Raw genomic sequence first — 15,168 nt, forward strand, 5'->3', positions numbered from 1 at the left:
ATCAGAACAGTAAACAAACTATTGTTTTCTAGTTTTCCTGCTGTGAGCAGTCTGTAATCTCTGTAAAACATTAATTATTATTTTAAGACAATGACAAAATGATTTCCAAGTTGAAATATTAAACTCTCTTTACTGATTGCTGCAGTTAGCATGGCTAGGATAACTAAAACTGCCGTCTCTGCGTGTGCTCCATACAGAATATAGATCCTTACCTGAGCTCTGAGATTTGCAAAAGGCTGCCAGCATCCCCAAATTCAGCATGCTCTGGGATATTTTTCTCTGTTATTTTTACGGTTGCAAAAAACACACAGCCATGGTATGTGCATTAGGAGAGTGCCGATCATCACTAACTCTGTTTCAAAAGTACAGCTGGCAAGCCACATGGGGCATGTCTGTTAGGCAGCGAGTCAATAGAGATCAGTTTTCTGTTTGTCTCTCTCTCAAGAGAGAGCAAATCTAAAAAAGGGCTAATATTCTGCTCTATGGGAACTTAAACGTGCTGAATCTAGCATTTATTGTATATTTTTGCTTTAGCCAATGTATAAACTCAAAACAGCAATATATTTTTATTGATGATATCATTTTAACAAAAAAAATTGTTTTTTAGCAGCACTGGTAGTAATATTATATTTTCTGTTTTAAATAAAAATATAATTTGTGTTTAACATAGTTAAACTGAATCTCATAATACTTCAGTCATTTGTCTGCTCATGTGGAGATAAAGAAAAGTTTTAAACAGTTTCTCTTCATTCATATCACAGTAGAATTATGTTTGTTTTACATCATTATTATTACAATTAAACAAGCAAACATCACTTTAATCCCTGGTTTGGTTCATTTGTTTTTGACATGTTGTAGTACTTAGAGGTAATTAATTTTGGAGGGGAAAAATCGTCTTCAGGACTAATCACCAGTGAGGAAAATCATTAACTGCAGCTCTGGATCTGACAGACTATATCATTACACAGACCCAGCAGGGGTTGTGTATTTTTGTCAATGTGTGTTGCACGTTCCTTTGGCAGGTAAACGCACAACGGCATCTGCCTCCCTTAGTGAAAATTAACTCATACGCAGTGGAATCATAAGAAGAAAAAAAATCTACACACATGTTTAGCAGCCTGGCAACAGTTTAGCAACAAGCAGAGGAAGCGAGAAGACAGAGAAATGAAAGGAAGCGAGGGGGATTAATTAAGGAGGGAGGGATATTAAGAGCACTTTCTCATGCACCCTAACACTCCACAGTGCTCTAACCCTCAGTGATTAGCACATTTGTTGACATTTGATGCACCATGTCTAAGTGCATCTCCCTCTCTCATCTCCGTACGATTCACAGCTCAGTTTATATCCGTGGTTGGCTGCCGTGAGGGAGCCAATGGCAGCATAGGCGCCTGTGGAAAAACAAAAAACAAAACATGGCTGACCTGCTAGGAACTGCTGTAAAATTCCTGGATGTTGCTGTGTGAACGCGTCATGGCGCTGCTATAACAGAGAGCTGACAGAGTGGAAATTTAATCCCATTTTCTAATATTTTGATGAGATAGTTAACCAGCGTAAGACTTAAATTTCAGCCAGGATGAAAGATAAACAAATCTGATGAAATGTGGCGATTGCTTAAAAAGGTCTAAAATGGAGGATTCCACAGGGACAATTGGTTCTTCCAGAACAGCTCCGCCAATGTGAAGCTCTGACAGTGTGTGATGCGTTCCTTTAGATTTAACCATCAAAGAGGCTATTTTTTTTTTAAATACATTGCAGATTAAAGTAATGTGCTTTTATGTGTGACAAAAAGTAAATGCTTCAGTTAAGAGTTAATGTTGACACTTTGATATCTGTATTAGAGCGTTACAGTTTTTATTCTTAGCCTTGGACAGAATTACATTTCTAGCAGATTGCTCAGTCTGCCTGTTGCATTGATGATACATGTTTTTCTGTGATCATGGCAAAGAGGCCATGTATAACAAATACAGTACCTTGCAAATGAGTTTATCCCATATTTTGTCATGTAACAACTAAAAACATTAATGTGCTTTGGGATAATTTTATGTGATAGATGAAGACGGCATAGTGCATAATCCCTCAGTGTAAATTGGATGGAAAATAATTCATGGTTATCAAATTTTTTTTACAAGTAAAAATCTGAAAAGTGTAGCATGCCTTTGTATTAATCCCTGTGATTCAATAATTTGTAGAATCCTTTTTTTCCCATTCTGCTTTGCAGAAAACTCAATTAATATCCACTGCAGTTTTTTGTTTTTGTTTTTTTTGTTTTAGGATTAACCTGTATTTAGCAACATCTATTCATCTTCCCATCAACGGTGACCAGCTTCCCTGTTCCTGGTTATGTAAAGCACCCCCACAGCATAATGCTGCCACCACTTGATGTCAAATTTCAATATTGGCTAAAGGTCAGATTTGTGGACTGCATTACTAATGGTTGTCCTGTCAACAGATTCTCTCACCTGAGTTATGTGTTTGTGCAGCTCATCCAGGGTTTTCTTGGGCCACTTAGATGTTTCTCTGATTAATGCTTGCCCAATCTGTCAGTTTTGGTGGACAGCCACGTCTTGGTAGGTTTGCAGTTGTGCTACACTCTTTTCATTTTCAGATGAGATATGGAACAGTGCTCTGTGAGATGTTCAAAGCATGTGATATTGTTTTATAACCTCTATAACTCTGCTTTAAACATCTCCACGCTATCCCTGACCTGTCTGCTGCATTCCTTAGTCTTCATGTTCACTAATGCTCTTTAACAGACTTCTGAGGCCTTTACATAACAGCTGTATTTATACTGAGACTAAATTACACACAAGTGTTTATAATATAACTCTTTTGCGACTTCTGAATGCAGCTGGTTGAACTGGATTGTATTTTAGGGTATCATAGGGAGTTTATTGCAAATGCACACCACATTTTCAGATTTTTATTTTTAGGAATTTCTAAATTTAACAAAAATCACTGTTTAGTTTGTCATTTGAAAATGGAAAGGGGTACGATTGTAAGCCTACTATGACGTGGCTGACCACACTGACAGGCCAGACAAGGATAGCATTAATCAGAAAAACAGCTAAGAGCTCCATGGCCACCCTGGAGGAGCTGCACAGATCCACAGCTCAGGTGGGAGAATCTGTTCACAGAACAACTACTAGTTGTGCACACCACAAATCTGACATTTATAGAAGAGTACGAAAAAATAAGCTGTTGTTAAAATAAAGCCACAGAAAATCCATGAACACACCATCCACATAGTAAAACAAGGTGTTGACAGTATCATGCTGTGGGGATGCTTTTCTTTAGCAGGGACTGGATAATTGGTTAGAGTTGATGGGAGGATAGAAGGAGCTCACGACTAGAGTAATCCTAGAAAAAGACCTGGTAGAGGCTGCAAAAGACCAGATGAGGGAGGAGGTTTATGGGAAGAAACTTGTGCCATCAGAAACTGAATTTGAAATGCTCTGACTGAAATTGTTTTGTGTAATTTGAAATTAAATGGATTGGTTTGAAAATGAATTTCACTAAACTGAAACTGAATTTTATGGTTTGAAACTGAATTGATTTGCTTTTAAAATGTATTTCGTTGTATTAAAAATTCATTTTGACTACTTTCACTTTCAGGTCTGTAATTCAATTTCAGTTCCAAAACTCAGTCTTATGTGTCACACATCCGGGTCCTTGAGGATAGACAGATTAATCAAACACAGATCCATCGATTTACGTTTCTCATCAGGTTAAACTTCCTCTACGGCATGTTGAGCTGCAGCAGTGCAGCATACATGAGCTTGGCGGATGTCAGTCATCAAGTCAAATGAGCATCTATAAGAAATGTCATGTAAACAAATGATGGTCAAACAGCAACACTTATGCTACCTGTAGCTATTAGCTAAACATGCCAGATTAGCATAGTGTGCCGCAGGTGTTATGTCGGTCTGCGTTACTCTTGCCCTTACCTCAGCGTAACTTCTGTTGCCTAGCAACCATGTTGTGAAGCACAGAGCTGTGAAGCCAAATAAATGGAGCCTGAAGGTTAATAACGCCGTCTCTACTGTAAATCACGGTTTTTGTTTACTCTTTTACATATTGCTGATGGCTTATATGCTGTTTTGTTTTAAAATGTTATTGTTTTATGATCTTGTTCATTATTCAGCCATTAAAAATGTTGAAAATATTTTTTGTGGCTGAATAGTAATAGTAATAGTAAAGTGAAAGTAATCAAACTGAATTTTCAATACAAGCAAAACAATTTTCAAAGCAAAGAAATTCAGTTTTAAACCATTATATTCAGTTTCAGTTTAGTGAAATTTATTTTCAAACCAATGCATTTAATTTCAAATTAGACAAATACAGATTCAGTCTGAGCAATTCAAATTCAGTTTCTGATGGCACAAGTTTCTTCCCATAATACAGCCATCACTCTAAATATATATCCCCAATTTAATAAGAAGGTGCCTAAAGTTTCCACAGGTTACAACATCTAAACGTGTGAAATTCTATCCTACATAATTACAGACTATTTCCAACGCACAAACCACAGGCATGCTGTCAAGCTGCATGGCGCAGAGGGAAAGGTGCTGATAAGGGTGTTATGAATGCATCACTTATCAGAAGCGAATGCAGCGGTATTGTGAAGCTGACAGAGCCAGTGATTCTGGTTGAGGCTGGTTTGATATATATGCTGTCAGTTTACCACAAGGGGAGTGTTGCTTGTCACCTCCGTGCTTCCCCTGCCTGAATACATCATCTCCTCTTCATCAAAATCAGCAGAGTGAAAATCACCCTGCCACATGGAGGACACACACATCCACACACTGCGGTGTACAACTGAGCTTATGGAACGGTGAAGGAGGGAAAAATGATAGAAAAGAAGTAAGAGGAGGAGTGACAGTCGAGGTGAAGGAATGACGGAAGGAGGAAGGTTGGAGATCACCGAAAGACAGCTGAGGAATGATGGCTACGGTCGGGAGGAAATTTATGTGAGAAGTGAGATAAATGACTCGAAGATGCAGCGGGCAAACAAATACATGGAGCCAGACTTCGGCAGAAAAGAGGAGCTGTCAGAAGATGCTATCGCACAAGGATCCCCAGGAATAAAGCGTGGTACAGCAGACAATGCTGTGAGATGTAACTGAGGAAAGAGTCTGTAGCGGGGAGATTTAAAGAGTAAAAGACTAAGGTCAGCTAGAGACATGGAAAAACGCAGTGGATGATTCACAGAGTTCAGCCAATCTAAGTTGTGCCTGAGGGTTTGATGGGGCCTGCCAACAGCTTTTCTGCCTTCCTGCTTCATCCTCTACTTCTCTCACCTACACACCCACTCCTGTCTAAAAGTGTTACATACAACCACTGCTTCGATTATAGCACTTGTGGCTTCTTTCTGAAAGGCAGAGCGCGTCAGTCGATGTTTTTTTTATGTTCATTTTACATGAAATCAATCCGATGTGAATGGGTTTGCTCGAGCTGCTGGAACTTAGCAGCTCTCGTGCACCTTTGTTTATTTCATTGTTCTGACTTTACAGAAAACTTGCAGGGTGATTCAGTGGAGATCAGAGTAAAGATAACGTACTTCTTTGAGGAGATTCAAGCTGAAGGTTTAACCATGCCGTCACCCCTCCAAAATGTGCTCCAAGATCTGGGAAAAGCCTTGAGCACACCGTTTAGTAATGAGTGTTTTTTGCTTAAATTTGACCAAATAAATTCTTAGCAGGGGGTTTGAAAGTGTTTCAAAGAGTTTTAGCTGCTAAAACAGCGTGTTCTGACTATTTAATTCAGTTTTATTCATATCGCACCGATTCACTGCAAATTACATGTCAAGGTACTTTAAAACACACCTAATTTAAATCCAAGTATCAGGATTCCTGCACAGTCTGGAGAACTGGATGCAAGTATTTTCTAGAACGGGAGGAAACAAACCAAGGAGATTAGAAGCTACAACGAGAGGCTAACAGAGCAACTTCTTAATTAACGACCCAGCAGCAGTTTGGAGGAGCTCAATCGACATTACTAGCTACAAGAGTCTGTCTTGTAGCTAGTAATGTTGTTTATATTATTTTAGCAGTATTGGGAATAATCGGTATACGTTTGACTTATCATACTGACCTATGTTGTCATATAAAAGGGATACATGATGAGCATGACCTGGTTAATCAGTTTTTTTTTAGATTTAAAGGCTTAGTTGATTAGTCTATTAGGTTTTGGTTAATAATAGCATATGTAATGGACTGTATTTGCAGTCCGGTCTCTACCATTTGCCTTTATTAATGTTAAATGAGCTGTCACCTTCCAGATGTGACCGATGGTCAGTATGCCATCACCTATCTGCAGTGAGGGGGTAGGAGGCTTACGTAGGAGGCAGTGGTTGATGGGGGAATCAGGGGACAGGCTGTCTTTTTATCAGGGCAGACAACATCTCTGTCCTCTGCACTGCAAATCTGACCTCCGCTCTTGTCTAGCATGCAAGTGGGGTTAAAAATAAAGCAATAACGGCAAAAGCCTGTCAAATGATCACCATGACAACAGACAGGCAGCAGGAGGCAACACTAGCACTATGATATCCACTCGGCCTGCCCTGAGAGGCTGCACTACTGGACTGCTCGCTTTTCTGTGCGTCTCTCCTGTCGTTTTACTCGGTTTTCCCTTTCATCTCCCTCTCCTCTAATATGACTCCTGGGAGCCTTTTAGGTTAACAGGCAGTGCTTAGTCTGTTTTAAGCATGCTACTTTTCCCTCACCACTAACATCTGTTTATTTTGCTGCTTTGCAACAGCCACATGCAACACTATTAATCTCAAACCTTCTAATCTCACTGTTATCTACCCTAATCAGCCTGCTCTGATGTAATCCCAAAGTGCGCTGACCCAATGAGTCTTCCTCCACCTTTCACCTTGCATTCACCCTTGGGTCTTCTAATGTGCTCCACCTGTGTCCATTGGGAACAAAAAAGTTCTTGAAAGATTGCTGTACAGATACTACACATCAATATATTTCTTTAATTTTTTATTTTTCAATGAATGGCATTATTAATTTCCGATCTACATAACGAATACTCATAAATCTTCTGAATCTTTAACCTGTTAATTGCCAGTTTCAGCGATTAAAGCCTTTTTTTCACTCCCATACAATTGCTCTTAAAGTTTTACACATGCCTGATAAAATGGCAGATTTTTGTGACATTAAAAATAGATAATGAAAAAACAGTGTACAACTTTTATTAACCTTTATTGCAATCTATATACTGTACTGTACATCTAGAAAAAACAAACATTCATGAAGCACCTTTTACATCGACTTCATTATTCAGACTTCTTCAGAAGGAGTTTGTCTTCATCCCTCATCCAGACTTGTCTATATTTGCCAACTGGTAAAATGTGTCAAATTGTGAGAACATTTTATCTCAGTTGTCCTACAACAGATATTCTGTCAAATTTAGTTCTTTGCTCAGCAAGGCCATTCCAGTACCTGAAAGTTTTAAAATTATTTATCTAAAAGTATGCTTAAACTCACTGCAATGTTAAGGAAGGAAATCTCTCTCCATTTTTCCAGCTGACATCTGAAGGTTTGGGGTCAAACCTGACAGGTATTTCAAACTGGTCATCATATAATTCCCCTTGACAAAAATCCCTGTTACATTTGAACAAAAGTAACCCCAGATTATGATGTTGCCACTATCATGTTTCACTGTGGCCAAATATACTTTTTTGTATTGTTTCCAGGCAGTTTAAGTCTAGCTTCAGCAGACCATAACTCGTAAACATTTTCAATAATATTTTAGGCAGGTCTTGGATGTTTTCTTTGCAAAACAAGGTTTATGTCTTCAACCATACTTCTTAGTCCAGACATTTAAAGAATGCACAAGATTATGGTTACACGTAGAACACAACAAGTCCTTGCCACAATTCTGTACTTGCAGCTCTTTCAGAGTTACTATTTACCTCTTGGCAGCCTCCAGGACCAGTTTCTGTCTTGTGTTTTTAGCATTTAGAAACATTTAGTTTTGGTTCCTCTTGTTCAATACTGTTTTCAGTTACTGGACACTGTTTTCACTACAATATATGCAAACATTTTCTCATCGTGCATTTTTAATCCTGTGTAACCTCTGCAAACTATGGCTTCAAGTATGGGATGCATAGGAGTAAATGTCAGGAACAATCCTACTACTACACCTCAACTTCATTTGAGGTTATTGATCTTCATTATAAGTGATGTTATGCATGAGCCAAGGAAGATTAAAGGTCAAAATTGTATGAAAGTACACAGAAAAGACATATTTGTCTAAGGGTGTGGACATTTATGCAAAATGGTTTTTGCAGCTGTTTTATTTTTTATAGAACATTTTCCCGTCATTAAATTGTACATGCTATATGGCATGTTAAAGGTGGAAAAAGTTTTAAAATGATTTATCGTTTATACAATTATAAAAACTTAACAATTTGACATGGGGTGTTATTTGAGCTTGAGAGGGTCAAGATTGCAGTGATAGTGTACACAAAAACTGCATTTTGAATGAAAAAAGAAAATAAATATATTAAATCTTTTCATTCAATGCATTAACATAGCCAAATTTATTATAAATAAAAAAAGAATGTGAAGGGACCCAACAGGGATTAGACAAATGAGGCCACGATTTGGCTTATAGGTCTTTATTTGATCAGTTTTAGCCAGTTATGTCATCTAAGATTGATCCCTTACTGCTAACCATAAGTAACAAGCATGATCTCTATGTTGTAAAAAGCTGCTAGTCCTTAAGGAACACAGTCTTTCCGTCTTGGGCCCATCCGTACATGAAGCAACTTGAATATTTATTCTCCTAACTTGTTAACATTGTATGAAGCAGGGCTGATAATTGTCTATCTTCTCACTCTGACACGACGTCTTCTGCCGAGATGTGTGAGAAGGTCGAGCCACCCGGGAGCTCGGCTTCTCTCCGCTCTCTTCAGACTGAGTGAGAAAATGGGAAACGACCCGCTCGGCGGCAAAACCATAAAGGCGACACATGCTCTGTCAAGTGCGCCGCTGTGCAGATGTGAGTCGGCTACGGGGTTTGTTCCTTGCTTTTAACATTTTCTCAACATTCTCCATTGCAGTGATGCATTGCTCTTTTGAGGCAAGCCGTGAATGAAACTCTTCTATAAAGGTGCCGATTGCAGTTTTTTTTTTTTTTTTTCCCATTAAGGCAAATCTAGAATCCTTGACTTTAAAGCGAGAAAATGCTTGTCCATTTCTGGTTGTAGTTGTCAAAGCTCCACAATGAGGAATATGTTTTCTTTTTTGCTGTATGACGATGCTCTTATCTGCTTGCACTCATGTATATGTGTACAGTTTGAGAGTGTAATGCAGGTGTTTTTAGAGCCATGGTTCTGAGAGTATTCCTGTAAATCTAATCCAGTCTCGAGTTTGTGCATTGACTTATTGATCAGGCTTCCCGCCACATTCTATTCACCTCATGTGCGTATTTTATTTTACAAGGATAAGGATGATGCAATGAATCCAGCTACATTTTAATTTGATGCCTGTTTTATTTGACACTCCTTCTGAAGTAAAATGTTTTGTTTTTGTAGCTTTGTGTTTGCCATTTTAACCATTTATTTATTTTTAATTGGTGTTTTTAATTGATATTCAACACCACCACTGCAACAATAATATAAAGCAGAGATACACCGATTAGAAATTTTCTAGTTTTTGTCAATTGTGACGCTAGTCGAAGTAAAAACAAGCCTTAAACAAACCATGTTATCCAGGACATGTTAATCTGTGTATAGAGTTTCGATAGAAGGCAACTTGACTTCTTCTCTCGATTCTTGAAGATGTTTCTCCTCTCAAACAAAAGGCGATACCGATTTTAGCTGAACCCAATTTCTTTTTTTGTTGAGAAGTGTCAGATTGGAAGATATCAGAACAGCAATCCAAATTGTTTTTCTAACCTCCAAGTAATGAGCAGTCATTAATTATTTGTATTAGGACCAGAGGGAATACAACCATGTTTGAGACAGAAATCACTGTAAACCGGGTTTTACCAAAGAAAAAATGATTACGCTGTTTTTACTTTAAACTGGTTTTAGCATCCTATACAAACAATTAGCATGATAAGCACAGTTAGAATAGAATACAATTGTTATTGTCAAGAAAGGCTAGAAAAGTTAGCTTTACAAAGAAAAAAGCAGTCTCCATTCTAGAGACTGCAGATGCAAAACCGGCATGTTCCACTGGAGATGGGTGAAAGCTGAAAACAATTAAACATGACAACTTTGTTGTACCATTTTCAGACATGCCTCAATATATTGTTAAACATGCAGTTTGTTTTTAAATAGCTTCCTACATCTATGCTTCCTCTGACTTTAATTTAAACATCTCAGCGTTTCTAAAAATCGCCAACATTGAGTCTTCTGCTTGAACTTCTGAAAGCAGCATATTGAAGTTCTGTCTTACCTGAATTGCACTACGTTCACTGCAGTGTCATTAATATGATTTTTTTTTTTTTTTTTCATGTCTCACTTATTTCAATAATGTTTTAAAAGACGATAAATGTGAGCACGTGGAGGATAAATGAAGTTTGGACCAAGGAAACAAAGAAATGCAGCTGAAAATCATGATTTTTAAGAAGTAGGGGGAAAAAATCAGTCATGGACCTCGATCGTGTACTTTATGCCACATTTTTCTCAAATGTTATTTTCTGTCAGTCAAACTGATGTTTTTAATATTTACTCCCAAGATTCAGTGAAAGAAATAGCTTAACATTGTCTCTGTGATCAGCTATTAGTAGCATCATCAATCTTCATTCATTCATTTAGTACAATTTTTGATAGGTTGTTTCTATATAGTTATTTTTATTTTGTGACACATGTTTGTAGCATTATTTGGTTTAGTGTGCTGTAGTTGGAGCTTATGATCACTTCCAATGATACAGGGCAGCAAACACACCTGCTTTTATGGATTAATTAATTCAGCCTTTGTTGTGAGCCCCCCAAAACGTTCTGCTCCCCAAATTGACTTTTGTTTAAGCAAATAAATTCTTGTTTGTGTAAACCTATACTATACCAGCTTGTTTTTTATAGGAGAGTGTATGTTTCATGAAGTTTGGCGTTAATATGGGTATGCTGATAGTTAAATTCTGTCAATTATAAAGTTTACTTTGCCTATCTTGGTGTCAAATGAATTGACTTATGTGCCAGAGCTTGAAATGCAACTTTAACTTAAGCCTGCAGAGCAACTTTTACAGATCCAGTTTACAACTGGATCTTTGCAGAACCTGTTATCCTTGAGGTTTAGGAACCCTATCTGGATGATGATTCATAAGGCATTGCTGGCACCCTTTTGAACTGTACGAGAAACAGACCCACAGCATCACAGATCCTCCACTATACTTAATAGTTGGCATATGGTGCTGCTGTTTTCAGGATGGGGTGTGTTATTTTTGTCGCTATATCACTGTCTCAGTTTTGTTTTTTCATGTTAAATGATCATTTGACCATCCTGGGTTAGCATGTCAATGCTCTGAGTGCCCCCAAGTGGTCAGATAATTATTAGTTTAATTAATCAGAAACTATGTTATGCTGTTTGTTTCACATTATGTTGAAAGCATCCAGCATGCAGACGTGAGTGCATTTTTTATCAGTGCAGACAGAACAACGTAACATACAATTAAGTAATTGAGTAAGTAAGCAATATCTGAGCGCACAGTGGTGCCGATTGTATGGCAGCCTAACTTCTGTCCGTCTGCCCCAGGGAAGCTGTGGCTACAATGTAGCTTACCACTGTTAGTGTGTGTATGCATATAAATGTGTGGATGACTGATTGTGTGTAAAGCGCTCTTCGGACTAGTTTAAGAGATATACAAGCACGGGCCATTTACATTTGCAGAGTACTTTAAATATAACAAATGATGCTCTGTAGTCCTAAACAATAATTACCTCATCTGTCTCTTAAGGTATTCGGCCCCAGATCATGAACGGGCCCATGCACCCGCGCCCGCTGGTGGCGCTGCTGGACGGGCGCGACTGCACCGTGGAGATGCCCATCCTGAAAGACTTGGCAACTGTCGCCTTCTGCGATGCCCAGTCAACACAGGAGATCCACGAGAAGGTAGAATACATACACACCCACACACACACACACTGGTTTATATCAGAACAGCTAAAAGCTGATAGAGAGATCTCTCCAACACCTCTGTCACAGACCTGATATGTGAATCGTGTTTTAGTGGCGTTATGCACACTTGCCAGTTACAAATATAGTGGCTTCATTATGATTTAATGTCACTTTGGGGCATTGTTCTAATAGAGAGTCTTGTATGGCTGGGATACAGTGTAATTACATTGGCTTGTCTAGGTTCTTTATTGTCTTTTATGCAGCGCCCCGGCTGCAAAACAATATACGTCTGCAGAGATGGCTATCACCCAGCAGCGATCTCTCCATCTGAAGATGGAGAGCAAGCCGCTGCATCTTTTCCTCTCGCTGTCCTTCTGAAAATGGGACATATTAAAAAAGCAGCATTTGCATAAAGATCAATTCAGTCAAAGACCTCGGGCAGAGAAGAGGCGAGAGGGAGAGTACGTACCTTTTTGTTTGTTTTTAACACTACCTTATCAGAGAAAACATGATTGTAATGTTTATCTCAGCAGCATATTCAGCAGTTTGCAGTAATAACCTGCAGTCTGGATACCCAGAGGGGTGTTATAGATTGAAAATGTCCAATATCTTTCCCGCACTGCATGTATGCAGAGATGTAGAGTTGATAACTGTGGGATTTCTGCTTAATGTGGTCGAGGCAAATGCACACGTCTGCAGGCCAACAATGCTGTTGCAAAATGTGTAAAACACTGGCCAGCAATGGTAAAAGAAAGTCACACCAGGCCTCCTGCCAGATCCTTAACTTCTTAAGTAATACAGGAATGATGAAACTCAAGCAATGAATGAGCAAGAAAAACGTTACAATGCCACTTCAGTGAAATGCAGCACATATGCTCATCTGCCAAGGTCAATGATCCTTTGTCTTTGTCTCAACCGTTACAGCCTTATATACCGCTTGTAAAGCTTGGATCATAGCCCACATGGCATACAGTCAATAATGGCTTATCACACAGTTTAGGTCGACTCATCCACTAAAGTTGTTGAGCTTAGTAATGTAATGAATCTCATAATATAATTAATATAATATAATATAATATAATATAATAAAAGTAATCATGATTGACTGTGGCTGGTAGTTTTTCTTTGCCAGCATTAAAGGGGTGTTTCTGATAGCACTCACTGGATATTAGCTGGTATTGCAATGGATAAAAGTAGTATAACGTTAAGCTTCTCGTATGGCCTCCCTGAAAAAACCCAACCTCAATCATATTGAAAATTTGTGGACTATGACAAAAGCTGGGTATTTATCAGACAGTCAACCATATAATAGATGAGTGGGCAAATAATCAGCCAGAATTTTGCCAAAAGTTGGTTGATGGCTTCAAAACGTGGGTGGTCACCTGTGGTAATATTTTAATATTTTTAAAAGCATTTGTGGGAGTGTATGCATTATTTGAGCCTTTTGAATTTTAATTCAAATTCTTTTGCATCCAAATCTTTTTTGTTTTAATTATTGTAGTAGCATGCTGTCTTATCATTCCACCCTGGAAGAGAACAGATCAAAGTAAACCTTAAAAGCCTAAAATAAATTACATTTGTTCACATGATGAGTGTGTGTAACCTTCTTCAATAACTGGGAAAAACGTCCCAGTTATTTTATATATATTTTTTTTCAGTGTATAAGCACTGCAAATACTGGGTTTTAAGTTCTCCACTATACCAAAAAAAGAAGATAAGATTTTGTTCTCCGTTTTACTCACAGACCTGCTTTATCACTGAAGTAGATTTTAAACGTGCAATCAAATAGAGGTTTATAGTTTCTTCAATGAGGTTCTGTCATCTGTTTTCTTATTATTATGAAGTGAGAAATTCTCAGCTGTTTTAAGAGGCAAGTAATTAAACAAACCAACTTCTCCTGCCAGGCGGAAAAAGTTGTTCTCAAAGTTCCAACCACATTGCATCCACTTTGGACCGCTTGCTGGATGACTTCTTAACCATGAAATCCTTCCACAGTTAACCACAGAGACACACAAACACACACACAAATTGTTTTCTGTATGACCAACATCTAATTAATATATCTTTTTGTACACCCTCTCATGCAATGACAAATACACAGGGTTCTTACACTGTGTTGAACTATAGAATTTGATAAGTATGAAGAAAGAAAACTATTTTCTTTTTTTTTTTTCACTGTACCATTGTCTAAATGGTCCTTCCTTCTATGTGTCCTTCTTTTCATCCTTCCTTGGGTTCTCTTTTCGTGTCCATCCTTTTCTCCCTCACTCATGCCCTTCCTTCCTTCCTTCCCTTTCCTTCGTTTCTGTCCTTCTGTCCAGTTTATTTCGGTTCCATATTAAAGGCCTGACCACTGTAGAAATATCAGGCATAAATTCATGGTGCATTTCATTATATTGCATTTTAAAGTGTCTGTAAAAGACCAAAAGTGTGAAAAAGTATGGAATTTTCACATGAAAAATGTGTTGGAACTCTGAACAACATATTAATTAAAATAAATGACAAAACCTCTCCACAAGATCAAAAGGAAAAGGTCTTTAGGCTTTCAGTGCAGAGGGAGTGTTTTAACCTTGAACTAGTATCTCAAAGACCCGTCCAGGACAAAGTGCTAATAAAAGCAGTATGGAAATTCAGAGCTAATCTACTAATCACAGGAAAGCTAATTCAGTTTAGCTGGAGGTGAATGTGGAGCTGTTATTTAGGCGCTGACAGGGGCCCGGGCAGATACTGAGGGGGAATAGTTTAGATCCTCATCACACCGACTAGAAGGTTGGGTCACCTTGAGAAGCCTTGGGTGTTTCACAGATCCTTGTAGGTGGCACAATTCTGATTTATAAATGCTGATTAATTGGATCTTGTAAGAGAAATACAAAAGTCTTTAGTATGAACTATTCTAATTATAAATGCAAGGGTGTATATTAATTTAACTAAATTTAACAACACCGACATGTTTTTTTGGTTTTATTTTCTATATCAATTCTTGAACTTCGACAGGATTCATTTTGTTCATCTGCTTTAAATAGTGAAAGTCTCAGTCCCAGGATGATTCAGTAATCCAAACTACTGTATGTAGCTCTTCACTAAAAAAACAACT

The 15,168-nt window shown here is 38.1% G+C and overlaps 1 protein-coding gene across 5 annotated transcripts in view; it reads left to right on the forward strand.

Annotated features, from left to right (window-relative positions):
- Positions 1-15,168, forward strand: part of ctbp2l (C-terminal binding protein 2, like) — a 152,819-nt gene that overhangs the window by 113,314 nt on the left and 24,337 nt on the right. For all 5 annotated transcript variants that reach the window (XM_047377332.1, XM_047377330.1, XM_047377328.1 and 2 more), the window contains one exon: positions 11,914-12,068. In XM_047377332.1, coding sequence (XP_047233288.1) covers positions 11,914-12,068 — 155 coding nt within the window. The remainder of the gene's footprint in view (positions 1-11,913; positions 12,069-15,168) is intronic.

Source organism: Girardinichthys multiradiatus, chromosome 10, assembly GCF_021462225.1.
Source record: "Girardinichthys multiradiatus isolate DD_20200921_A chromosome 10, DD_fGirMul_XY1, whole genome shotgun sequence".
Taxonomy (NCBI): domain Eukaryota; kingdom Metazoa; phylum Chordata; class Actinopteri; order Cyprinodontiformes; family Goodeidae; genus Girardinichthys; species Girardinichthys multiradiatus.